Source organism: Punica granatum, chromosome 1 (genome assembly GCF_007655135.1).
Source record: "Punica granatum isolate Tunisia-2019 chromosome 1, ASM765513v2, whole genome shotgun sequence".
NCBI classification, from domain to species: domain Eukaryota; kingdom Viridiplantae; phylum Streptophyta; class Magnoliopsida; order Myrtales; family Lythraceae; genus Punica; species Punica granatum.
In genome coordinates, this window is record NC_045127.1 from 15,024,447 (window position 1) to 15,050,053 (window position 25,607).

The 25,607-nt window shown below is 41.7% G+C and overlaps 2 protein-coding genes across 4 annotated transcripts; one reads left to right on the plus strand and one right to left on the minus strand.

Moving 5' to 3' along the window:
- Positions 1–17,927: 17,927 nt before the first annotated feature.
- On the plus strand, positions 17,928–20,221 carry LOC116201130 (40S ribosomal protein S3-3). Its single transcript, XM_031532254.1, has 6 exons — positions 17,928–18,087; positions 18,627–18,774; positions 19,020–19,191; positions 19,464–19,518; positions 19,596–19,727; positions 19,841–20,221. Exons 1-6 carry the CDS (start codon positions 18,049–18,051, stop codon positions 20,003–20,005), a joined length of 711 nt encoding a protein of 236 aa, XP_031388114.1. The 5' UTR covers positions 17,928–18,048; the 3' UTR covers positions 20,006–20,221.
- A 104-nt stretch (positions 20,222–20,325) lies between these two features.
- Positions 20,326–25,186, minus strand: LOC116201112 (mechanosensitive ion channel protein 10-like). Of its 3 annotated transcripts, none has more exons than XM_031532242.1 (6): positions 24,969–25,186; positions 22,869–24,291; positions 22,518–22,638; positions 21,848–22,141; positions 21,257–21,459; positions 20,326–20,957 (listed from the first exon to the last, which is right to left on the minus strand). In XM_031532242.1, exons 2-6 carry the CDS (start codon positions 24,254–24,256, stop codon positions 20,693–20,695), a joined length of 2,271 nt encoding a protein of 756 aa, XP_031388102.1. In that variant the 5' UTR covers positions 24,257–24,291; positions 24,969–25,186; the 3' UTR covers positions 20,326–20,692. The 3 variants fall into 3 exon arrangements, with proteins under 3 accessions (XP_031388102.1, XP_031388093.1, XP_031388085.1); XM_031532233.1 differs by having other exon boundaries at positions 22,869–24,767; XM_031532225.1 differs by having other exon boundaries at positions 22,869–25,186.
- Between the last annotated feature and the right edge of the window lie 421 nt (positions 25,187–25,607).

A 25,607-nucleotide genomic window follows, 5' to 3' on the forward strand; every position in this document is an offset into this window, starting at 1 on the left:
GAATTTCAGTTTTTCGGTGTTTCCCTGAACTCACGGCGAGTCTAAGCGGAATAATAACCGAACGCGAATTGACTGGGATTCGACCATTTGTAATTTGTATTTATTGTTTTTCTGAGAGCATTGTAAGGATTTATTTTGTACATTCATTATGTAAGAATCTAGTCAGTGAGCGAACGGTCCAAGAGTCGAACTAATCGAATCGATCCAATGCTTGCCCAGGCACGAGTAATCCCAAGATCTCGTGGTTTCGATTCATGCAGGAATTCAAACATCATGGTTTGATGAACTGTAACGCAAGATAGTGAACCGACTCGACATACGAGTTTACTTCTCTCTTGGCTACTCAACCGACATCGTTTAGTTCATCGAATTTTCGGTGTCAAAACGTGTAAGCCGAGCGTAGCTTAATTCATGCGGTAAATGAAATAAAACTTGCAAGCCTAGCAAACTAGAGTATCGAAAGGGCGTGCGGGATATAAGCCCGCACGTAACATGAACTCCCGAACTCGGACTTTCCGGTTCCGCACAGACTAATGCCTTAGCAAAACTAGGTGTTTCATACCCCTAGACTCGGGTAACTTACCGGCCCTCGACCTTCGGGTCGTAAACAAGTAGTGGTGACTTATTCTCACGCGTGTCCGTCACGCATCCCCAGGAAGGTGGACACTCCCAAGCCGCGCGATTCGATCGCACGCATGTGGACCCTGACGAGAGCACATTCGGGTCCATATAGGGGGTGTAGTACTAGAGGCACCGCCATCATCATTTCGATGGACTCTTTTTCTTTGAGTATGCACATCTTCTTCGAAGTAATATGAGCAGAAGTTTGTTGTCTCACGACTTAGATATGCCTCACATATTGGCCCTTCTACATAAGCCTTAATTATCGCCTTTGAAATCCCAAATGATAGCTAAACGTATTATCATATGAATTACCTTTCAAATTGATACATCCACCTATATTGCAGAGACGTGCCTCTTAGACCAAATGAATTGGAAAGTGCACCGTTACATCGAAGAAGGATGGGGGAAAAATCATCTCTAGCTCGCATAATGGGGGAAAAATAATCTCTAGCTCGCATAAGATGATGGGGATGTTTTTCTCCATAATGTCCAAGTCATCATGCCTTAAAGTCGTGGAGCATAAGTCTTTGAAGAATTTGCTGAGCTCGGCCAACGGTTTCCATGTGTGATCCGACAACTCTTTGAAGGCGATCGACAACAATTGTTCAATGAAAACGTGACAATCATGACTCTTTCACCAGTAGAACTTTGCAAAGTCGACATCTATAAGCCTAGATATGTTCGATGAAGACCCATCAAGCATCTTGAGATTGTTGACCAAGTCACAAATATTTTTCCTTTGGTTCAGATTGAACACATACTTTGCCTTCGACATTCAGCTTCCTGTCAGGTCTTGATATAAGATGCAACTCAAGACGATAACATAAGTCCTCGAAGTCCTTCCAGACATTGACATTATTCTTTGTCTTGTCCTTGATATCCATCACTGTATTGAAGATATTATCGAACAAATTCTTCTCAATCTGCATAACATCTAATTTATGCCAAATCAAGTGATTTGTCCAATACGACGACTCCCAGAATATGCTCTACTTTTATAAAGTTGTGATTCGACCTGTACCCGTCAATCCTTATCTGCATTCCTAATTCGATCACTTTCGAAATATTGCGGCTAACCCAGTCGAATATTTGTTGGCCGCTAGCTTTTGGAGGAGGTAGCTCATCTTCTTTCAATCCAACTCTGAAATTAACAACTTTTTTCCTGTATGGGTGTTCACATTCTAAGAACATTCCATGGCAATCGAACCAAGAGTTCTTATGGCCATGACGAAGAGTTTCCGCTTTGTTGTAACTCATGCAAATAGGGCAAGCCAATTTGTCAGATGTCATCCAACCTTACAACATATCATAAGCTGGGAAGTCATTTATAGTCCACATCAAAGTTGCTCGCATCTTGAAGTTTTGCTTTATGGAAGCGTCATAAGTTAAAACCCCTATCTCCCACAACTCCTTTAGCTCATCTACAAGTGGCTGCAAGTAAACATCTATCACAGTCTTCGGATTTGAAGGACTTGGGATTATACATGTTAAAAACATATATGGGGAAGTCATAAAAAACTTCGGGGGCAAGTTGTACGGAGTGATAATGACAGGCCAACATGAGTATGACTTGCTGCGTCCTTGACTGAAGAGATTGAAGCCATCTACGCACAACCTAAGGCAAACATTACGAGGTTTCCTGGCAAAATTTCCGTTTACTTGATCAAAGTGGTTCCAAGCTTCACCATCGGAAGGATGACACGTAGGACGAATTGCACTTAGGGTCCAACGCACTAAACATCGATTATGGGGTCCAACACCCCATTCACTAAGAGCACAGTTAAATTTTAGTTTTCGGTGTTTCCTTGAACTCATGGCAAGTCGGAGTGGAATAATAACCGAACGCGAACTGATTGGGATTCAACCATTTGTTATTTGTAATTTGTTGTATTATTTTGAGATTATTGCGAGGACTTTACTTTGTACATTCATTTTCTATAAGAATCTCGGTCGGTGAGGGAACGATCTGAGAGTCAAACTAATTGAATTGGTCCAATACCTGCCCAAATAAGAGTAATGCGGTTCCGATTCATGTAGGAATTCGACCATCATGGTTTGATGAACTGTTGAATTGATTCCCCAATATACGAGCCTATTTCTCTCTCGGCTTCTCAATTGACATCGTTTTAGTTTACCAAATTTTCGGTGTCAAAACGTGTAAGTCGAGTGCAACCTAATTCACGCGGTAAATGAAATAAAACTGCAAGCCTAGCAAGCTAGAGTACCGAAAGAGCGTGCCGAATATAGGCCAGCATGTAACATGAACCCCTGAACTTGAACTTTCCGATTCCTCACAGACCAATGCAAAAATAGGTGTATCATATACCTCTAGACCCGGGCAACTCACTGGCCCTCGACCTTCAGGTCGTACACAGGCAATGGCGACTCCTTCTCACGCATGTCCGACACGCATCCCCCGGGAAGGTGGACACTCCCAAGCAGCGCAATCCGGTCGAGCGCATGTGGGCCCAGACGAGAGCACATTCAGGTCTGTACAAAGCATGGTGCCTAATTACAATTGGGATGATGCATAATGCATGCATGTATGTAAATGCGAAAATCGTAAAGTGCAATATTTAAACGAAAGCGATAAACAAACAACAAAAGTGCAAACAATAAACAAACGGATTGAATCCAAACCCTCTAAAGTCTCTAGTGGAGTCGCCAAACTATGCAGACTCGAATTTCGTCTCGTTAGGGCCCCGCATGCGTGCGCACCATCGCACGGCTTTGGAGTGTCCACCTTCCCGAGGAATGCATGACAGACACGCGTGAAAAGGCGTCGCCACTATCTGTTTACGATCCGGAGGTCGAGGGTCGGTGAGTCACCCAAGTATACGGGTGATGGATACACCTAGTTAGCTAAGGTATATGGTCTGCGGAACCGAGGGTTCGAAGTTTGAGGATTTTGTTATGTACGGGCCTACATCCTCGCACACCCTACCGGTACTTTAATTCGTCTAAGGCTTGCCATTTTTAGTTGTTTATCCCGTGAATTAGGTTTTGCTCATCTTGCTCGGTTGGACACCGAAAATTCGTAGAAACGATCGATTCGGGCTAAGAGCCCGAGAGAGAAGTATGCCCATACATCGAGGATTCAACCCACAGTCCTCACACTATGGTTCATCGGACCATGATGGTCGACTCCCTGCACACGAATCATTAAACTTACTTGTCCTTAAGGACGTGGACCGACTCGATTGATTCGACAAACAAGTTGTTCGCTACTGATCGGGATCATTACATGAATAAATGTACAAATAAATGCCTCACAATGGGCTCTCAATAATGAATACAAATATAATAATGAGATCCTATTCGATTTGCATTTGGTTAATATTCTGCTCACGCTCACCGTGAGGTTGAAAAGACCGAAATCGAAATTAATGCGACACGGGCTCATGTGAGTCGGAATTCGGGTCCAACCGAACCAACAGATCCTAGGAGGACCGACTGGTCCTTGAGATAGTCATGGGACCGGTCGAGCTCCCGGGTTTTTGTCTAACATCGTTTCACGTGTCTCGACCCAAGTCATCCTTCGCTTGGATACTCCTTGGGTCGAAATAGTGACTCGAGGCTGGTCTCCATACTGCGCTCGTGTCGAGCGCACTTGGTGTGTGGGGGGCATCAGGCTCCGTAATCGATGTCTGGGGGCATTGGACCCCGTGTTATTTGTGTCCTATTAGTTCAGGCACGAACCGCAACAAAACAGACAAAAACAAAAACAAAAATAAAAGGATGAACTGACAAGTGGAGTAATTTAATCGCCATGGTTACGTGATTATCAGGCTATGAACCGAGGTTGCTTGACAAACATATATTTATCCTAAACAGGTAAAGACAGAGATAACGCATGCGGTGATTGGCCATGGACCACCCGAAAGGACATGCAGCATTCGAATTTACTTGAAAAATGATTTGATAGACATGATGTCTGTTGTCAAGCCTCGAATGTGTGGATTTATTTTAAAGTTCATATATTTTGTGACGCTGGGTGATTAACAAATTATGACAGAGATATGTTTTGCCAAGACCTTGAAACCTAGGGTTTTGCCCTACCCATTTCTTTGTGTTTAATTATGTTGGGTTCAAAATTAGTCAATTTTTGTGTTTTAACCCGATCTTTACACAAACTTAGGAAAGTGGAGGCGCGAAATACTACGAGGGTGTCAAGGTCTCTGCTCATACCCTATGAAAGGTCGGATAACCTTTCACGGACAGTCCCCGCTCGCACCTTTAGTTCACCCTACTAAGCGCTCGACTCTATGCTGGGATGACTGAAACACTCTAATCGAGTAAAGAGGGATACGTAGATAAGACTTGCACCTACGTGGGCTACCCATCTTTACCCGTGAAGGTAAATCGAGACTGCGCGATACGAACCATCGAGTTCAATAATCAATGTCAACCGATTGCTTAGACCCACCAGGGTTGCATAGACCCTAGCCGAGGGGGATGGTCGATCCGCCCGGAAGTGGTCTAAGGTGAACTCTTACGTTCCGACTCGAGCTGCCTCAAATCAGGCCCAGACTTGAGTTAGGACGCGTGAGTCCTACCTAGATGTCCATGCTACGCACGTTCCATGACTCAGTATTTTATTAAATTGTAAGTTTTGAAAGGGCATGGTCACCAATTCATGATCCGTTGACGCAGTTACAGATTATTAGCCGGTTCGTACAATATATTAGGGAAAGTCGAGTGGGTTTATAGCCAAATGAAGTGTCTCAAATACCTTGCATGTGGAACTTATTAATTTGAGTGAATTTACCGAATGCTTTGGATTTGTGGGCTTCGAATCATCGGATCGATCATGAATGGACCGCTCAAATGGAATCCTAATACCCAATCATTTTAATATTTGAAAACGACTCGCGATACCAAGACCGTGACGGGTGCTCACGGGCCAAGGAGGCTCGGCCAAGGATGGTCGAGAGCCTCTTGGGCCCTCATGGGCCCGCGATGATCCTCATGACCTAGGTCCATGCATAATTTGTATTTAACGCATTAGAAGAGTGATTAACTATCAAATTAATGATGGCGTGGGAAACCAAATTATGTAAAAATCGGGAAATGGCATTTAATCGAGGAGGGGAGACCACCACATGACTCAAGATAGGTCATGAGGCTCTTGACCTCACCTCAAAGGGGGTATGGCTGAGAAGCCCCATGGCCCGACTCAGGTCAAGAACGGTTTCCTCGTCTCGATCCAAACCATTTCCCGCATGCATCACCCATTAAAACACGATATTAAGTAACATACATAAAGTCACCACTGCCATGATGACAATGAACACATAACAACACAATATTAACGGAATCGGTTAAATGGTACCGACACGAAAAACGGGATAATGTAAAAACATGAAAAACTATTAATATTGAGGAGAATGATGTTGTTTTGGGCTTGAGAGAGCCAAAGAGGTTCTCGGTAGTGGGAATTGGTGTATGCCCTAGAGGCAATCTGTCATTAGTTTTGTATATATGACATGTATTTCATTATAATACGAGGCATTTCTGTTATTGTGTGCTTTGCGCTAAATATTAATTTTACAGAATAACGTCCTTAGAATAGTAGGTTCAATAGACATCAAGTGTGACTTGATTGTGAGATTTTATAATTACTGAACACTATTCCTAAATGTCCCTAGTCAAAATATTATCGTTAATTAGAATGATGATAATGCGGATAGACTAGTGTGGGTGTTGATTGATGACCAAGTCTCACAGGTCATGGATGTGGAGACATCGAGTCACACCACAGGTATACATTAGGAGTAATGTGTATTGGGCTGACCCGCTATGAGATTGTTACATAGATTGTTATGTGATTGTCATTAGCAGATCTCATAGTGACTATGGTGCAGTGCTCCTTTGACTTGAGGTCATCATGGATTCCTACATGTAATGTTGTATACTTTGATGCTGTCAAACACCACCATAACAGGTTAGTTATAAAGACAGTTATTGGGTATAGCCACAAAGCAAGGAGAGGAATGTGAGTTACTAATATAGAATTTGTCCCTCCTAGGTAACGGGAGCAATGTCTCACGCCCGCTTGGTGGGTAGAGTCTAAAAGTGTATGCATACCCAAATAAGTCGATATAGGAATATCGAACTCATTTGTTCTAATAGACTTACCTGATAAACCAAGAAAGAGAGAAATTGAGCCATACAAGAATGACATTACCATGTCTTGGGATCAATAGAGATATAAAGGACAAGTGGATTATACTGTACGGTAACATAGGTCACAAGGTTCGTCGAGAAATTGACTTTCCAATTACTTGAGTAACAGTGATGCATTGCTAGATGCCGCTCACTGTTTATGATATTGAAATAGAGATTTCGATATTATTGTCGACGTAATCGGGAGCCTACAGGGTCACACACTACAACTAAATCGACAGGATAATTTTGAAACAATAAAATCGTCTAATATTGATTAGACGATTTAAGGTGCAACCAATTAATCAGATATTTAATGAGATTAAATTTGCTGATTAATTAGACATAATTTATTAGACCGATTTATACATATAAATGGGCCATACATAATGTATACACTTATACATACACATGGATAATTCATATTTCTACATTTATACATACACATGGTGGATGTGTAGGAACATACATGGACTAATAGTTTAATAACACTTAGCCATACACATGGCTCATGAAGAGCTTATTTTCTTAAATCCCACACCGGTGGGATTAGCAAAATTTACCCATTCCTAAGCCTATATATATGGGTAGATATATATATATATATATATATATATATAGTAGTAATGAATGTATGCATGTGTATGTGTATGTTTTATACATGTACATATATAAATGTATATGGACATAATTGAGTTGACTTGTTCAATTCATTAAGTCCAATTAAGTCTAATAATTTTAGGTGTTGCACCGGTGTTTCCTTCGACAATTAGCCGCTAGCACCACTAATCTCGAAGACCCGTCGATAAAGTCGATGTGGATACTTGTAGAGGCGTCACACTTAGGACACTCGGTCGACAATTTTAAAATTACAAGTACATTTTATCTACTCTTATTCTTCAAGTAGGTCTTGGATTAGTTTCACGGGTAAGAAATTTTGTATTTCTATTCCTTTTACACTTTCGTAGGCCCCGTGAAACTAGCAATTGATATCAGAGCCTAGCTAGTTAGAATCTAAGTTGATAAAAGCATGTGTGGACTATTATGTATATGGTGAGATCGATTAAATGTTGATAAAACCCCTCAAAATATTAAGTCCATAGCCTTTCACCGTATAACGCTCGTCAAAACCAAGATCGATGAGTGTGTAGACCTAGCCCTTGCAGGATGCCCTCATCTATCTTGGTAAGACGTGGTGTTTATCGATGGGTCGGACTTAACTGAGCAAGCCTAATAGGATTAGGAGTTCCGAGGCATGAAGTTCGACATTGATCTACAAGATAGATTTGAATAAGGAGTTATTTACCCAACTAATCAAGAGTTGCATGAGATGCAATTGGGAAAGTGAGTTCGCTACCTAAATAGCCAGTTTTGGGTGAATCAGCCCTCGCTGACTCAGAACTTGGTGAGATATGAATCTTGAACCACTATGAGAATGAGATTCTCCGAATCAGTGGTGAGGGTCATTGATTTGATAAAAATAGCGGGAGCAATATTTAATAAAGCCCTCATTAAATATTGTTGTGTCATAATACTTATTTTGCATATTTCTGTGATAGTTACCATGGCGACGAACACTTCTAGTACTTTCTGTTTGCGATCACCTTGAGAATGACAAACTGTCAGGGAATAATTTCCTAGGTTGGTATCGGAACTTGAGAATTGTTCTCACTTAGGAGAAAAAATTATATGTCTTTGAGCAACCTCTTCCTGCGTCACTACCTGACGATGCCCCCCAAGCAGAGAAAGATGCTTATAGTAAGCATCATAATGATTCCGTGAACGTCGGATGTCTCATGTTAGTCACCATGGATTCGGAGCCTCAGAAGCAACACGAGAACATGGGGGCGTACGATATGATCGTGCATCTCAGGTAGCTCTATCAAGAGCAGGCCCGACATAAGAGATTCAAAATCTCTAAGGCACTTTTTCAGGCAAGGTTGACTGAGGACAGCCTGGCAGGTCCTCATGTACTCAAGATGATTGGGTACGTCGAGACTCTGGGACGACTGAGATTTCCTCTGGGTCAAGAGTTGGCCACATATTTAGTCCAGTAGTCATTGCGTAGCAGTTATAGTTAGTTCATCATGAATTATAATATGAGTGAGCACAACAAACCATTGCCTGAACTGCTTAACATGTTAAGAACAACTGAGCAGGATATCAGCAAAGGGATGCCTGTTCTGATGGTCTAGGGAACCAAGAAAAAGGGCAAGGGCAAGAGCAAATGCAAGAAGGCTAAGGGCGCATCCAAGTATGACTTGGGTGCAATCAAGCCCAAAGCCAAGGTGGCAAAGGATGACTACCACTTCTACTGTGGCAACACTGGACATTGGAAGCAGAATTACAAGGTATACTTAGAGGAGTTGAGGAAGAAGAAGGGAAGTGAGACTTCCACTTCAGGTATCCATGTTATGGAGATCAATGTATCTACTACTTCTACATCTTGGGTATTAGATAGCGAGTATGGTGCTCATATTTGTGGAAATATGTAAGACCTAAGGGACAGTAGATCGTTGGCAAAGGGCAAGGAGGACTTACGAGTTGGAAATGGAGCAAGGTTGTTGCATTAATTGTGGGGACTTATCACTTGTCTTTGCCTACTGGGCTTGTACTAGATCTTAATGACTATTATTATGTACCTACTATAAGTAGAAACATAATATCTGTTTCTTGTTTGGGCAAGAAGGGATTTTATTTCACAATCAAGAACAAGTATTGCTCTATGTACATGAATGATGTATATTATGACAGTGCACATTTAAGTAATAGTCTGTATGTTCTTGATCTAGATACGCCCGTTTATAACGTGGAAACTAAACGGCTTAAGTTGAATGATTCGAACCCAACTTACATCTAGCATTGTCGTTTAGGCCATATTAGCGAGAGTCGCATCTCCAAACTGCATAAGGATGGATTACTAGACTCGTTTGATTTAGAATCCATCGAGACATGCGAACCTTGCTTAATGGGGAAAATGACTAAGGCCCCCTTTATCGGAAAGGGTGAGCGAGCTAGTGATTTTTTGGCTCTCATACATACCGATGTATGGGGACCAGTGAACAAGCTTGCTAGAGGTGGGTATATCTACTTCATTACATTTACTGATGATTTCAGTAGATTTGGATATGTGTATTTGATGAAACACAAATCTGAATCCTTTGAAAAGTTCAAAGAATTTAAGAATGAAGTGGAGAATCAGTTGAGTAAGACAAATAAAGTTCTTCGATCAGATCGATGAGGCGAATATTTGAGCTATGAGTTTGCTGACTATCTTAGACAGTGTGGGATTTTATCTCAAGTGACTCCACCCGGAACACCATAGTGGAATGATGTAGCTGAGAGGAGGAATCGAACTTCATTAGATATGGTTCGATCTTTGATGAGTCATGCGAACTTACTTGACTCTTTCTGGGGATATGCTCTACAGATAGCCGCTTCCATATCAAACAATGCTCCATTAAAATCCGTTGAAAAGACACCATATGAGATATGGTATGGGAAGCGTCCCAAGATGTCTTTTCTAAAAATATGGGGTTGCGAAGCTTATATGAAGAGATTGTCTTCGGATAAGCTTGGCTCTAAGTCGGACAAATGTTACTTTGTGGGGTATCCTAAGAAAACTCGAGGATACTATTTCTATAATCCCATCGAGGGCAAAGTATTTATCGCTCGAACTGTTGTATTCCTTGAGAAAGAATTTCTTTTCAAAGGAACTAGTGGGAGGAAATTAGAACTTGAGGAAGTTCTATCACAAAATAACATTGACCAATCAACGGGTGAGATTGCAGAACAAGTACCACAAGGTGTTGTGGCACAATCTTCTGCACAAATGCCACAGGAGCCTCATAGGTTTGGTAGGATACGTCATGAGCCCGAGAGATATGGATTTCTCGTGACTCAAGACAATGACGTATTGCTCATATATAAGAGAAAACTATCAAAATGGTCAGTGAAAGATTTTAAAACTAACAAATTACTACTTGAAAGATATTTTGAAACAAAATAATCATTGAAAGACCAGAATCCATAACATTTTGGTACTTCCGTTAAAATTCCGTTAGTGTCGTTACGGAAAAATGACATGGATGGTTATGTGGCATCTAGTAGCCAAATGGCGCCGATTGACAGTGCACATCAGCACGTACAACGTCGTTTATTGCATGAAGTTAACGACGTTGTTGCTACCTATCCCCTCCCTCCCGCCATCTGCAATCAAAATTAGGTCAACCCGACGAACCTCCATCGAACTTGACGTCCTTCCTATCTCCTCCCCCCATCAAACCTGACGTGCCCCACCCCCCGGCGTCGTCCTTCCTAACTCCGACGCAGCCTCCCATCATAAGAGTCATCGTCGAGCTTGAGTTCAAGCAGTCGCCGTTGTCGGCCAGTTGAACCCAGACCAGTTGGACACACGGACTCGTCGACACACGACTGCACGAGCACCGCAGCAGCAACTCTAAGTGTGATAGCGGACTGAAACAGAGAGGAAGGACAACGTCGGGGGGGCCACGTCGGGTTCGATGGGGGGAGGAGATAGGAAAGACGTCGGGTTCGATGGAGGTTCATTGGGTTGCCCTAAGTTTGATTGCAGATGGGGGGAGGGGAGGGGATAGGTAGCAACGACATCGTTCGGTTGGGGGAGGGAGAAGCAGCAAGACAGCGTCGTTTCGCCCAGGTTTCTTCTTATTCTTCTTCTTTTTTTTCCTTTTCTTTTTTAACTTCATGCCATAAACGACGTCGTACGTACTGATAGCACTGTCAATCGGCACCGTTTGGCTACTAGATGCCACATAAACATCCATGTCATTTTCCCGTAACGGCACTAACGGAATTTTGACGGAAGTACCAAAATGTTATGGATTCTGGTCTTTCAATGATCATTTTGTTTCAAAATATCTTTCAAGTAGTAATTTGTTAATTTTGAAATCTTTCAATGACCATTTTAATAGTTTTCTTCATATATAATGATGAGCCTACAACCTATGCGAAAGCCGTAATAGGCCCAAACTCCGAGAAATGGCTGGAGGTCATGAGATCTGAGATGGAGTCCATGTACACTAACCAAGTATGGATTTTGGTTGATCCACCTGAAGGGGCAAAACCCATTGGGTGTAAGTGGATCTTCCAGAAGAAGACTGACATGGATGGTAATGTAATTACATTTAAGGGCCGACTTGTGGCAAAAGGTTTCAGACAAGTTCATGGTGTTGATTATGACGAAACTTTTTCCCTAGTGGCTATGCTTAAATCCATCAGAATCTTGCTTGCAATTGCAACTTACTATGATTATGAGATCTGGCAAATGAACGTCAAAACTGCTTTCCTGAATGGGATGCTCCTCGAGGATGTGTACATGACACAACCTGAGGGTTTTTCTAATCCACAAAGTGCCGGGAAGGTTTGTAAGCTGCAACGGTCTATTTATGGACTGAAGCAAGCTTTTAGGAGTTGGAATCTTCGTTTTGATGATGCAGTCAAAGAGTTTCGCTTCATTAAGAATGAAGATGAACCTTGTGTTTACAAGAAGGTTAATGGGAGCGTAGTGACCTTCTTGGTGTTGTATGTAAACGACATACTTCTGATCGGGAATGACATTCATTCCCTACAGTTTGTGAAGACTTGGTTGGGAAGGTGTTTCTCCATGAAGGACTTAGGCGAAGCTACCTACGTGTTAGGTATCAGGATCTATAGAGATAGATCCAAGAGATTGTTTGGCCTAAGTCAGACTGCATACATAGATAAAGTGCTTCGGCGTTTTAGCATGCAGGATTCTAAGAAAGGGTTGCTGCCTATGTTACATGGCATAAGCCTTTTGAAGGCTCAGATTCCTTCTACTCAGGAGGAGAGGGACCGCATGAGTAGGATTCCATATGCATCATCTATTGGATCCATCATGTATGCCATGTTATGCACTCGGCTTGATGTCTCGTATGCTTTGAGTATGATGAGTCGGTACCAATCAGATCTAGGTGAGAGACACTGGATCGTAGTAAAGAACATCCTTAAGTACTTACAAAAGACTAAAGAAATGTTCTTGGTATATGGAGGCGAAGAAGAGCTCAATGTAAGAGGTTACATCGATGCTAGCTTCCAGACCGATAAGGACGATAGTAGATCGCAGTCAGGGTATGTGTTCTGCATGAATGGAGGTGCTGTGAGTTGGAAAAGTTCCAAGCAGGAGACAGTAGCCGACTCTACCACAGATGCCGAGTATATTGCTGCCTCTAACGCCGCAAAAGAGGCCGTTTGGATCAAGAAGTTCGTAACAGAACTTGCTGTGGTTCCTAGCATCGCAGACTTAGTGGATCTCTATTGTGACAACAATGGAGCCATTGCACAAATTAAGGAACTCAGGTCTCACCAGTGATCCAAACATATACTCAAGCGCTTTTATCTCATTTGCGAGATCATCGACAGAGGAGATGTGAAGATATGCAAAACTACCAACAGATGAGAATCTTGCTGATCCACTTACGAAGCCTCTTGGGCAACGCAAGCATGAGGCTCGCACTAGATCTATAGGCATTAAAGAGACGCAAGATTGGCTCTAGTGCAAGTGGGAGATTGTTGGGAATTGATGTATGCTCTAGAGGCAATATGTCATTAATTTTGTAATATGACATGTATTTCATTATAATACGAGGCATTTATGTTATTGTGTGCTTTGCGCTAAATATTAATTTTACACAATAACATCCTTGGAATAGTAGGTTCAATAGACATCAAGTGTGACTTGATTGTGAAATCCTATAATTACTGAATATTATTCCTAAATGTCCCTAGTCAAAGTATTATCGTTAATTAGAATAACAATAATGCGGATAGACTAGTGTGAGTGTTGATTGATGATCAAGTCTCACAGGTCATGGATGTGGAGACATCGAGTCACACCACAGGTATGCATTAGGAGTAATATGTATTGAACTGACCTGCTATGAGATTGTTACATAGATTGTTACGTGATTGTCATTAGTAGATCTCATAGTGACTATGGTGCAGTGGTCCTTTAACTTGAGGTCATCATGGATTCCTGCATGTAATGTTGTATACTTTGATGTTGTCAAATACCACCGTAACAGGTTGGTTATAAAGACAATTATTGGGTATTCTCACAAAGCATGGAGAGGAATGTGAGTGATCAAGATAGTATTTGTCCCTCCTACGTAACGGGAGCGATATCTCACGGCCGCTTGGTGGGTAGAGTTTAAAAGTGTATGTATACCCAAATGAGTCGATATAGGGATATCGAGCTCATTTGTTCTGATATACTTACCTGATAACCAAGAAAGAGAGAAATTGAGCCATACAAGGATGACATTATGATGCCTTGGGCTTAATAGAGATATAAAGGACAAATGGATTATATTGTATGGTAACATAGGTCACAAGGTTCGTCGAGAAATTGACTTTCCAATTACTTGAGTAACAGTGATGCATTACTAGATGCAGCTCACTGTTTATAATATTGAAATAGAGATTTCGATATTATTGTCAACGTAATCGGGAGCCTACAAGGTCACATACTACGACTAAATCGACGGGATAATTTTGAAACAAAAAAATCGTCTAATATTGATTAGATGATTTGAGGTGCGACCGATTAATCGGATATTTAATGAGATTAAATTTGCCGATTAATTAGACATAATTTATTAAACTGATTTATACATATAAATAGGCCATACATAATGTATACACTTATACATACACATGGATCATTCATATTTCTACATTTATACATACACATGGTGGATGTGTAAAGAACACACATGGACTAATAGTTTAATAACACTTAGCCATACACATGGCTCATGGAGAGCTTATTTTCTTAAATCCCACATCGGTGGGATTAGCAAAATTTACCCATTCCTGAGCCTATATATATAGGTAGCTATATATATATATAGCAGTAATGAATGTATGCATGTGTATGTGTATGTTTTATACACGTATATATATAAATGTATATGGACATAATTGAGTTGACTTGTTCAATTCATTAAGTCCAATTAAGTCTAATAATTTTAGGTGTCTCACCGGTGTTTCCTTCGACAATTAGCCGCTAGCACCGCTAATCTCAAAGACCCGTCGACAAAGTCGGTGTGGATACTTGTCGAGGCGTCACACTTGGGACGCTCGATCGACAATTTTAAAATTACAGGTATGCTTTATCTGCTCATATTCTTCTAGTAGGTCTTGGATTAGTTTCACGGGTAGGAAATTTTGTATTTCTATTCCTTTTACGCTTCCGTAGACCCCGTGAAACTAGCACTCGGCCACCTCCTTTAGGATGTAGCCAAGAGACCTCTATCACTTTTTCAAGTCGAGATGGTCTCCTTAACCTCGATACTAAGCTTTTCTCGTCATGCTAACATGTAATAGATCACTAAATGATCATGCAAGCAAGACAACAACATTTTAAATGAAACATGCGTTAAATCGGTCAGGGACTGCCTTATCACCCCATAAACACAAATGTTGCAAGTCCTAGCTTCTCGTAAGGGTTCAAGGAGATTATATGAAGCGGCAGAAGAAGCGGCAAATCGGTACCTTGAATAAAATAGATTTTCACGACCCTGTTTCAAGGGAAATGACATCCGGAGCATAACTCATTGCCTTTGGCAATGAAAGCACGAGATTTAGGCTGAATTCCATCGTTTAAGTCTCAAACAGGAAATTTTATATTATTTAGGGTGTTTTTACTATTTTAGGAAATAGTTTATTTTAAATAATATTTTATTTTTTTCGTTATATTTTCGTTTTCTCTATTTAAACGATGTAAACCCAAAGACTAAGACAGTTTTTTTCGAATTATCAACAAAGTCTTGGACCTACCATGCTCTTTCGCCTAATCTCGGATTTGATTCGAGTTTGATGCCTATTTCCTGATATTCATAGAATCAACAGGTTGTAAAAGGTTGTTATCTGGTATTCGTGCGCGAATCAACAAATCACAATTAGTTCCGCTGCGTCAATTATTGTCAAAGCCTACGAGTTGATCTGGAATAACCATGCCACCCAGGAGAAGGGATCGTGTGGAATATGTTCTTGACCGTGACAACCTGCGACATCTGGAACAGAGGATGAAGCAAATCGCAAATCAAAGGATTGATCGTATGATGGAGCAGCTAACGCAGAGGATGGCTGCACTTATGGGGAACCAGAATCGGGAAAACAACAAATCCACCTAAATCTCTACAAATGGAGATAAATAAAAGTGACTAGAGCACATCAAATCATCATAGATACAATTGTAGAGATCATTCCAGTTGTTGTATTTTATTCTCAACCTCTTGCGACTAAACTCTATATGGACCCCCAGTGAAAACTGAGAAGTGGAGCATAAATCCATATAGAGACTACTTCGCACTAAAGCGAGCCAAGAAGAGTCTTGAACCAATACTCGGTACTGGAGTCTTCCACAGATCAAACCTCTAAATCAATTCGATCTACTAAATACTAAACGACCCAATCCCTAAACATTCAAACCAATTCAACTAGATGCCTTTGATCAATTCAAACCAACCATAGCCTAACTAATCAAAATTAGCTGGACTATCAAATCAAAGTTCCAAGCTTCATTGATCTATTCTTACCAGTGAATGTCGTCAGGGAGCTAAAACATGCAAAACCAACAAAAAAAATAGCAGAGCCTTAAAAAGTTGATTGTATAAGTAGTGGATACAATCTGTCAATCCTTGTCGATGGTTGAGGAAATGAAGGTTGTCTTCCTTCACCACAATATATCTACTCAGTGATAGAGAAAGCATGACCTCAATGGGGAGCAAGAGGTTGCTCCGTCGGGGGACACCTCAATGCACCATTGGAAACAAAGAAGAAGAGGAGGAGGGCTGCTGTGACCTCCGAAGGTGCCATCAACACAGCCCTCGATATAGGTCTGAGGGCCGTCAGCCAAGGAAAATCGGCGATTTGCAGCTAACGTGGTGGATCCTCCATTCCAACCCAAGACCTAGTCTCTTCAAAGAAGGTGAGCCAACCGAGACCTGACTTTTGTAAAGAGAATGACCCATCATCGAGATCCACCGCCGAGACCCCCTAGCGTGGAGGAGCTCTAAGTAGTGACACTGCGACCCGCGCCGTGCTGGGTAGAAGACCACCAAGCGAAAGGGCAACTTGACTCGTGACTAGATTGGAGGACGATTGGCTGAAAGGGCCACCGCCCCAACCACGACGTTGTTGACGGCGATGTCGTCACTTCTGTTTGCCTCCCTCAACCATCCAAGGAATGGAAAGAGTGGAGAGGGGAGGAGAAAAGGAGAGGACCCACTGGGATCGAGGTACAGGGTGGCGCCAGCTTCCTGATCTCAGTGGTGGTGTAACAGAACGCATCAATGCAATCGGTGGAACTACGGTTTGCTGTTAGGGAGGAGGTGGGGGAGAGAGATCAGAGACTTTTGTTTGCTAATAAAATACAATTATCCTATAATAGTTCTAGTCAATTACCACATTTACCATGCTGTGAGTAGTCCATTTACATTTTAATGAAATTTGTTTATGTGGAGTGAAACGATCCCATTGTGGCTAACAAAAATTGATGTGGATGCTCTACCCTTGCAACTGGGGCTCGATTACGATTATGCTAATTGCACATTATGCCCCCTAATTTTTCCATCTGATAGGCATGGGTTCTGCGGAAAGATGGACAATTCATCAGGAGAAATAATCTCTAAACAAACCTGGAGCATTAGGAAAAGAACTCACGAAGGTGCAATTATGGTTAGGAAACTTATAACTAGGGTTGGAGAACTCAAATTATCGATTTTCCCCCAAAACTCATGCCTGTCATATGACAAGATTAGAGGGCATAATAAATATTTTGCATGATCGAGCCCTGCTCAAAGAGGAAAGAGCGGCGACGTCAATTCTCTTGGTGATATCACGGCATGGTAAATGTGGTATAATTATAGATCGGCTACTCATGGCATGGTAAGAAAAATGGCATATCTTAAAAAAAAAAAATTGAAAATTTGTAACATTGTGAATCATTTTGTTGTAATTTATCATAAGGAGTAGATTGAAAAAAGGAGCAAACATCTGGGGGAGAAAACTAAAATTACAACCCAACCGAACCGAAGGAAGAGGAGAGAGAAAGAGAGAGCGCTGCAATCTATAAAGCTTATCCCGTCTCGCCCGCTAGGGTTTCTGTTTCTTCGCCGTCTTTGCTTCCCCTGCGCCCGAGAGGATATCTCAACCACTCAACTGCTCTCTCAGCTCTCTACTCTCACCGGAGAAATCATGGCGGCGGCGGCGAGTCAAATCAGCAAGAAGAAAAAGGTCTCTCTCTTCTTTCTTTCCTACTATGTCTCTTTCTCTCCCGGTTTCTGTTTCGCCGATGGAAACATGTATCGAAGCGATTGAGGAAAACGTTCTGAATCTCTAGTTTAATACACGAACAGCTCGAGAATTCTGTAGATCCTTGTCAATCTGCTGTCAGACGGTCATCTGCTTGGTTAATGGTAGTAGAGCAGTGGCCTCGACCAATAGGCTGTATCTGCAGCTTTCAAGGGATTTGCTTGTTCTTTCTGAAACAGATTTCTGAATGTACAGTGGTCACATATTCCCGTATATGTATTATAAGAAATCAGTATCTTTTTGTGTCGCTTGGTTGATGGAAAAGCTACAAAATTTCGAGTTACAGCAACTCGAGCGGTCTTTAGCCCTCTGTCGTTGTCCGTCGGAGAATCGATAGTTGAGTTGGGGATCAATTGGTTGAAATGGATTTCATGACTGTCTTCTATTCAATGGGTCGGGGGAAGGATTGTTGGCGTCATACCGGCTACTGACGGCGGTTTAATGATTTTGAATCTGAGCAGTTCGTCGCAGATGGAGTCTTCTATGCAGAGCTGAATGAGGTTCTGACCAGGGAGCTCGCTGAAGACGGTTATTCTGGGGTCGAAGTTAGGGTCACCCCTATGCGCACTGAGATCATTATTAGAGCTACCCGTACTCAGAATGTTCTTGGTAAAATTCTGAGATTCTTTTTGTGCTTTTTACGTGCATTTGGTCCTTTCAGTTTCCTACATCTTTGGGAAGAAATAGAAGAGACAAACATGCAGTAGTATTACGAACTTAAGCTTGTCAGTGACAACTTGAATGATGAGAGGATCTTTCTTAATAGTTGCAAAAGAAAAAAATTCAAGGGTACCCTATGTATTCTGTATTAACCTTAGTGTTCCCCACAATGATATAAAAGCTCCCTTTTTCAGGTGAAAAGGGCAGAAGGATCAGGGAGCTGACTTCTGTTGTCCAGAAGCGATTCAAATTCCCCGAGAATGGTGTGGAGCTCTATGCTGAGAAAGTCAACAACAGGGGCCTCTGTGCCATTGCTCAGGCAGAGTCTCTCCGATACAAGCTCCTTGGAGGCCTTGCTGTCCGGAGGTATAATTATTAATTTTCTTTTCTGTGCCTCTGCATTTGTTTTTTTTTTTGGGGGGCGGGTGAATTCTGCTTCTATTGCAGTGTTAGATACTTACAAAAGTTCAAGGCCAAAACATAAGACTAGTGCCCCTGCATTATGTTGTATCATATAGTTCTTTCTCAAGTACTAGTCTTCGTTTTGTGCATTTATTATATCCTTTGTAAAATAAGTAGATACTTATTTTCATATATTCTGATGATTCATATCTGCGCCTAATTCGCGTTCCATATAGGGCCTGCTATGGTGTTCTCCGATTTGTCATGGAGAGTGGTGCCAAGGGTTGTGAGGTACTTACACTTCCTTGATTACTTCCTTTGTCATCAATTATGCCCATGTTGACCTGTGCTCTCCCTTTCCTCTGCAGGTTATCGTGAGTGGAAAGCTCCGTGCTCAACGTGCCAAGTCAATGAAATTCAAGGATGGATACATGATATCCTCTGGTCAACCCGTCAATGAGTACATCGACTCTGCTGTTAGGCACGTCCTTCTCAGACAAGTGAGCAACTTGCCTTTTTCTGATCTCTCTTCACATCATCTTTTATACCCTCACCAGCTGAAACCTTTCTGTTTATTGATTTGGGTTCTGATGTGATTCTACTCTTTTGGCAGGGAGTGCTTGGCATCAAGGTTAAGATCATGCTCGACTGGGACCCGAAGGGCAAGCAAGGACCAAAGACCCCGCTGCCGGACTTGGTCACCATCCATTCCCCAAAGGAGGAAGAGGTTTACATTCCACCGGTCCAGACCACTAATATCGAGGTCCCAGTGGCTTAAGATAGAGGCTGCCCTTTCATGGATCGGTTCTATATAGGAGTTGAATAGAAAAATGTCTTGCTGTAATTCCCGTATCAAAAGTTCCTAGAGTTATGGCCTGTTGAATCTTCAGTTTAAGAAACAATGCTGTTTCAGTTTTGATGACTTATCTGAGTTTGCCTTAACGAAGATTGCGTTCTTTACTTAACAGTAAAAGCAATAACGCAAGTTTTCTTCTGTTCGTGTTTGCTGGAAACGTAAAATCATACTTGAATTTTCACACCTAGTCATTAATTTTTCAAGCATCGGGTTCATTTCCGTGATAACCATAACTCTAGTCATCCAAGTAAAAGCTTAGCCAACATAACCGATATATTACACGAATATTACCAAGTCAAAATGCAAAGAAGCATTTTCTTGCGGTCAACTTACAGCTTATAGATTATGCGCAACAGAAGTTTAATAGAGGAAATCTCAACATCCGATGATTTTCAGGCACTAAAAACACACACTCGATAGAAAAATCCTCTCCCAGGAAGAAAGCTCGTGGCCAAACATTTTATCGTTTGACAGCCTAATAATGCTTCTAAGCTATGCTTTGATTGCGAAGAGCAACCTCAGTGATAGCAAAAATGCATACTTCTAGCAGATCGTAGAGAAGTCAAAAAACCACGAACCGATGGAGCTGCATCAACCTCTTCAACAATTCTATATGGCCAAACACCTGGTTTCTGTATCCCTTTGACACAGGTGGACCTCCTGGGGAATGAGGTTGTACTTGATGTTCAGATCCTCGAAGATCCTCTTCAGCTCGAGTACTAGCTCAGTCTTCCGCTTGGTCTTCTCCCCGTAATCTTGGAAGTTCATCTTGTGGTTCACAATCAGTGAGATCTTGATCTTGTTCACATCCTCAATCTCGCTCACCACAACGGCATAGTTCTCATGCCAGTGCGCTGGATTCTCATCCAAGTATCTGAGCACCAGAAAAGGCAAACGTTTAAGCATGGATTTCAAAAACAGTCTGGGCATTAAACAACCCACTGCAGATCGTAGGCTCAACCTGATGGCTATTTATCCATATAGGTTTCTAAAGATAATTAAAACAAAAATTTTACAAAATTGTAAAAAGAGGAGATTCGCTAAATTCAAGTTATAAAATGGCAGTCCTGTCTTTCTAATTAGAAGTAGAAATATCGGAGCAAATGGGCTCCAAATATCAGTACATAAAATATACAGCAAAAATAATGAAGTAGATAGGTTAAATGAGCTTACTTCTTAATCCGCTCTTTCATTGCTCCGATTCTCTCCAAAGAGGTCATGAAATCGATCGAGAATTCGACTTTATCACCCATGTCCGGGCTCCTATGGTAATTGCCAATCGGTTTTGTCGCCAAAACAGAGTTTGGATAATATACCTTCTCGGAGTCAAGCTTCAGGAAGACCGTGGATAAGATGTTCATCTCCTCCACCAGCAGCTATCAGTTGAAGTATAAAGATAGATCACGTCAGGAAAGCTCATTTCTAAGAAAATATAGTGATATTAGACAAAATAATTAAAAATGTAATAATAATCCAGCACTCCCTTGAACCATGATACCTGTGACAATTGACCGCACAACTTTAATTTGAGCACAATTCAGTTAAACTTTGGTTTCATCACATATTCTCCCACAGACCAATCAAAATGTGGCTGAGGTTGAGCTTGTAATCGCAAATTTATAGAAGAATGAAGAAAGTTTCATCATGTCTGGCAATTTTGAAGTTTGAAGTAAAGTTTGGGAAGGTAATTGTCACCGCCATAATAGTTTAGGAAGCACTCAATAATTATCCAAGAAAAGAAAGCTTTGGCCTCCTAAAATTTACCGGAACGCCATCAACCACGCATCGGTCCCCGACGTCAAATGGGTGCATGACAAAGACAAAGATGATGGCCTCAAAGATTGTCTTGCATGTGTTCCCAAAGATAAAGGCCACCACGACAAGCTGAGACGAGAGCAGGACAAGGACCTTGGTTGTGGCTATCTCAGTCAGGAGGAGCCACACAATGATGGTGACTACAATCAAGATTACTATCACGAGCTTGTTAAGTTGCTTCACAGCCGTCTTCGTGTCAGTCAGGGCATGTGCTAGCGCCCGACGGCCTTGAAAGACTTTGATCTGGAAATTAAACTCGGACAGTTATAAATCCTAATAAACACATTGAACTATTTGCCAAGTAAATTTGCCAGTATGCAGGGAACAGGCGATGCAATCTACAAGAAGAAACTAGATGATGAGATAGAGTGGCACAAAGATGTAACACTACAATGAAAGCAGCTAAATTTTTACAATAGTTGCAGTAGATAAGCACACCATTTCCTCATACCGATCTTGTTCGTATTTGGTGAAATAAGGGACAATTGTCGGGGAAAACTCAGATTATTCTTGCTCTCATTTATAGAAACAACTTATAAGAGTGAAACAACTCAAATCAGAATCAGAAAAGCCAAAGTCAACTATCTACACAGAAAGAGATGAAAGTTTGAGATCTAACCACCCAGTTTCTCAGGGATTTTAGGTCAATTCGACCCGTCTCCCACCCTTCAAAGAGTGGGAAGAAGAGATTGACCTCCTCTTTTATCATGAACCTGAATAGATCATCCTCGTCAAAGTACCTGCTCGAAGGATGCATGTGGTTACCAAAGAAAGGAATATTTGATTGAAAACAAACATGGTATTTGAAGTAGAAACTCTGCTGGTAGCTTTCCTGGCATCAGCGAGGGAGAAAATCGATCACAGTAAGACTTTCTGAAAAGATAAATCCGTCGTCCATACACTAGAAGGCCATCAGTAATGCCCATAATTCCCCATCTATTATATAATAAGACAGACGAGGCTTCCTTACTTGCACCCTGGCTGAGCTACATTTCTGAATATATGGTAAGCAGCTGCCATCGCCTCCATGTCATTGGTTATTGGTTTGTTGGGCTGTTCGCCTCCTCCGTCATTCACACTTTCGTCAAGTGTGTTCGAAATTGTTGAGAGCCCCGAGTTCATCATTGCATCAACTAGCATCTTCATTGTCCAGGCTGAGACCTTATCCCGCTTCATCTTGTGTATCTTCCCCATATCGATCACCTTTTTCTCCTTTCCCGCCTTCCCTTTTTTTACAGTTTGAAAGCTAAACTGGCCTGCGCTCAGCGCCCTGCCAACCCTCTGAGCGTCCTCTATGAGCGGTGGGCCCGAGAGAGTTTGTAGAACGTAGTGGTGGAAGATTGATTCCTGAATCCGGACAAAGAATGTCGTCACATGGAAGTTTGAAGCCAAGATCTTGAGGAAAAGGGTCTTCAAAAACCAAAGGAATGACCCAATGAGGACCGAAACCAGAGTCCATGTCACATAGTACAGGATCTTCTGTGATAATTCCGACCGCTTGATCCCGCGCTTGAACAGTAGGATCCATGTGAGGAGAACCAGCGCCAACCATACAAAGACCTGCACGCTTTTCTTTAACCCATGCACAAAGTAAAGCACCTTCTTCCTCAGCAAGAAGTTCCTCTCAATCAAGAAAACAATCAGATGCATGATCCAATTCGTGACCAATAAACCTGAGAAGATGACCATCACGAGCAACCACCATTTCCACAGCTCCAAGCTCCAAATCACAACATCTTGCAACTTTTCGACCATTAAGCTACAAATCAAGCACACAAGTATGAAAGCAAAAGCGATCCACCCGACCAGGGCCTTCATCTTCACTCTCTTGTGCTTCGCTCGGCTCAACTCGAGGGTGACCTTCTTGTAGATCTCATCGTCATCGTCATCCCCTCCCACAGGCCCGGGGGATGCCATCAGGGGTGTTCTGGGGGTGACAGGGACAGCTCTGGGAGTAGCCCCCCAATTGGCCGGGCTCCTGTTATAAGGTGAGCCCTGGTCTTGCAAGACCGAGGCAATAGCCTCCTCGTCTAACATGCTCGAATCAACAGGGAAAGGTTGCTCTCCAAACCTCGACTTTTGTTTCATAAGTGATCTCTTTCGGAGTATAGTTTCATTAGTGGTGAGAGGTTTTGGGGGCTTACTTGGGCTCGTGCTGTACCTTTCAGCTTCAGGAGATGGACTACTCATCAGGGCCAGCTTGTTTGGCTCAGTTGAAGACGAATCCTTCAAGTTTCTGCTCTTGGTTCCCTCACTTGATATTGTCTGAACTACTTCATCAGCCCCATTTGTGGTTCTCTTCTCTGGCATATAAATTTCGCCGCTCTTCAGGGGCTTCCTAGCAGCATTCGTTTTCATCTTCTCGTTCAAAACCCAACCAGGACTCCAACTAACTGAGACAAAGCTCACATAAAAAATTGGGCGGCAGAAAAAAAAAATCTACCTTAATGCTTTATCCAAAACAGCAACTCACAACCGGACATAATATATAAACTGTCATCACCGTAGCTAAACATTCCCAAAAACGAGTGAACCTTTCTGATATGTTGCAGCAGTTAGCTGATTCCGCGACAAGTAGAACTCACTTTAGTCATACAATCAAACAGTAACTTCAAAGGCAAGCTTACCCAAAACGAAGACACAAAATCAGAAAAACCCGAAAAGAATTTGAGGATCTTTCTGATTCAGTAGACCACAAAGTCCGGTCATAAAGTATAGCTTTAGCAATGCTATCATCCAAAGGGCGCTTAAAGGGAATCTGAACAAAGATCTGCGAGGCCATATAACAAACAGATTCAAAGGAGGGTGTCGCTGCAAATCTTGAAATATGCTCTAACCACTTCCCACTAATCAAAATTTAGCCCAAGAACTGCAAAACAGACAAAACCCGCCCATACATTCAGCTTAAACTCGGGAACATTTGCCCCTCTTTCGCTGACAAAGATTAAAGCCTTTTCCATAGCACATTGAGCTCAAGCTCTAAAATGTCCGAAATAGAGTGAACACTTCACTAAATACTCAAAGAACACCAAAATCTTCTACCCCATAAAGAGAGGAAATAATGGAAGACCTGAAGGCCGCAGAAGAAGAGGCAACTAGTCTCGAGCTCGATCACTAACAAAATACAACCCCATTTTTCCTTTTTTTTTCCAGTGGCTTCGCCAGGTACAGGTAGGAGCTGCTCCGGCGAGAGAATGAGGGGTTCAGTGAGGAGCAGAGAACGACTTAGTTGGAAGAGAGACAGACTTCGGAGTTCATTCCTCAGGTAAAAAGCTGGGAAAGAAGAAGCAGAGAAAGTTTGTATTTTTAATCAAAAAGTATAATATAATATCTTACTGAACTCAAATTTTTTTAAAATTTTTCCTTAGACTTTATGAATTATGATTCAAAGAAGGTGACGAATGTTACCAACTTTTATTGTGATTGGGCCAGATTGCCCCACCCTCTGTCTCTGACACGATCTCCTTTATTTTGGTTTAAATGACATGATGTTTGCACCCAGAAGCATTTGGTTGTCTTTGTTGTTTAAGTTGGGCATCTTAGACTCGATTTGTTTCATGTAGTTGACTCCAACTCTCATGTAACTAAAAAAAAAAAAAACTCTCATGTAACTAAAGTTAAAATCTTTTCTTTCTTGAAATATATCACGTACAGCATTTCTTTTTTATTTTTTCACGTTGCATCATAAATTTAAATCACTTTTCTATAT

What these genes read in the sequence shown, in the direction of transcription:
- LOC116201112 (XM_031532242.1), bottom strand. Translation starts at nt 24,256, where the DNA reads ATGAAAACGAATGCTGCTAGGAAGCCCCTGAAGAGCGGCGAAATTTAT. An exon ending in GTAGCTCAGCCAGGGTGCAA is followed by an intron (nt 22,639 to 22,868) that starts GTAAGGAAGCCT and finishes TCCTTCGAGCAG; the next exon opens with GTACTTTGACGAGGATGATC. An exon ending in GCGTGGTTGATGGCGTTCCG is followed by an intron (nt 21,460 to 21,847) that starts GTAAATTTTAGG and finishes TTCAACTGATAG; the next exon opens with CTGCTGGTGGAGGAGATGAA.
- LOC116201130 (XM_031532254.1), top strand. Translation starts at nt 18,049, where the DNA reads ATGGCGGCGGCGGCGAGTCAAATCAGCAAGAAGAAAAAG. An exon ending in CCGTACTCAGAATGTTCTTG is followed by an intron (nt 18,775 to 19,019) that starts GTAAAATTCTGA and finishes TCCCTTTTTCAG; the next exon opens with GTGAAAAGGGCAGAAGGATC. An exon ending in GTGGTGCCAAGGGTTGTGAG is followed by an intron (nt 19,519 to 19,595) that starts GTACTTACACTT and finishes TTTCCTCTGCAG; the next exon opens with GTTATCGTGAGTGGAAAGCT.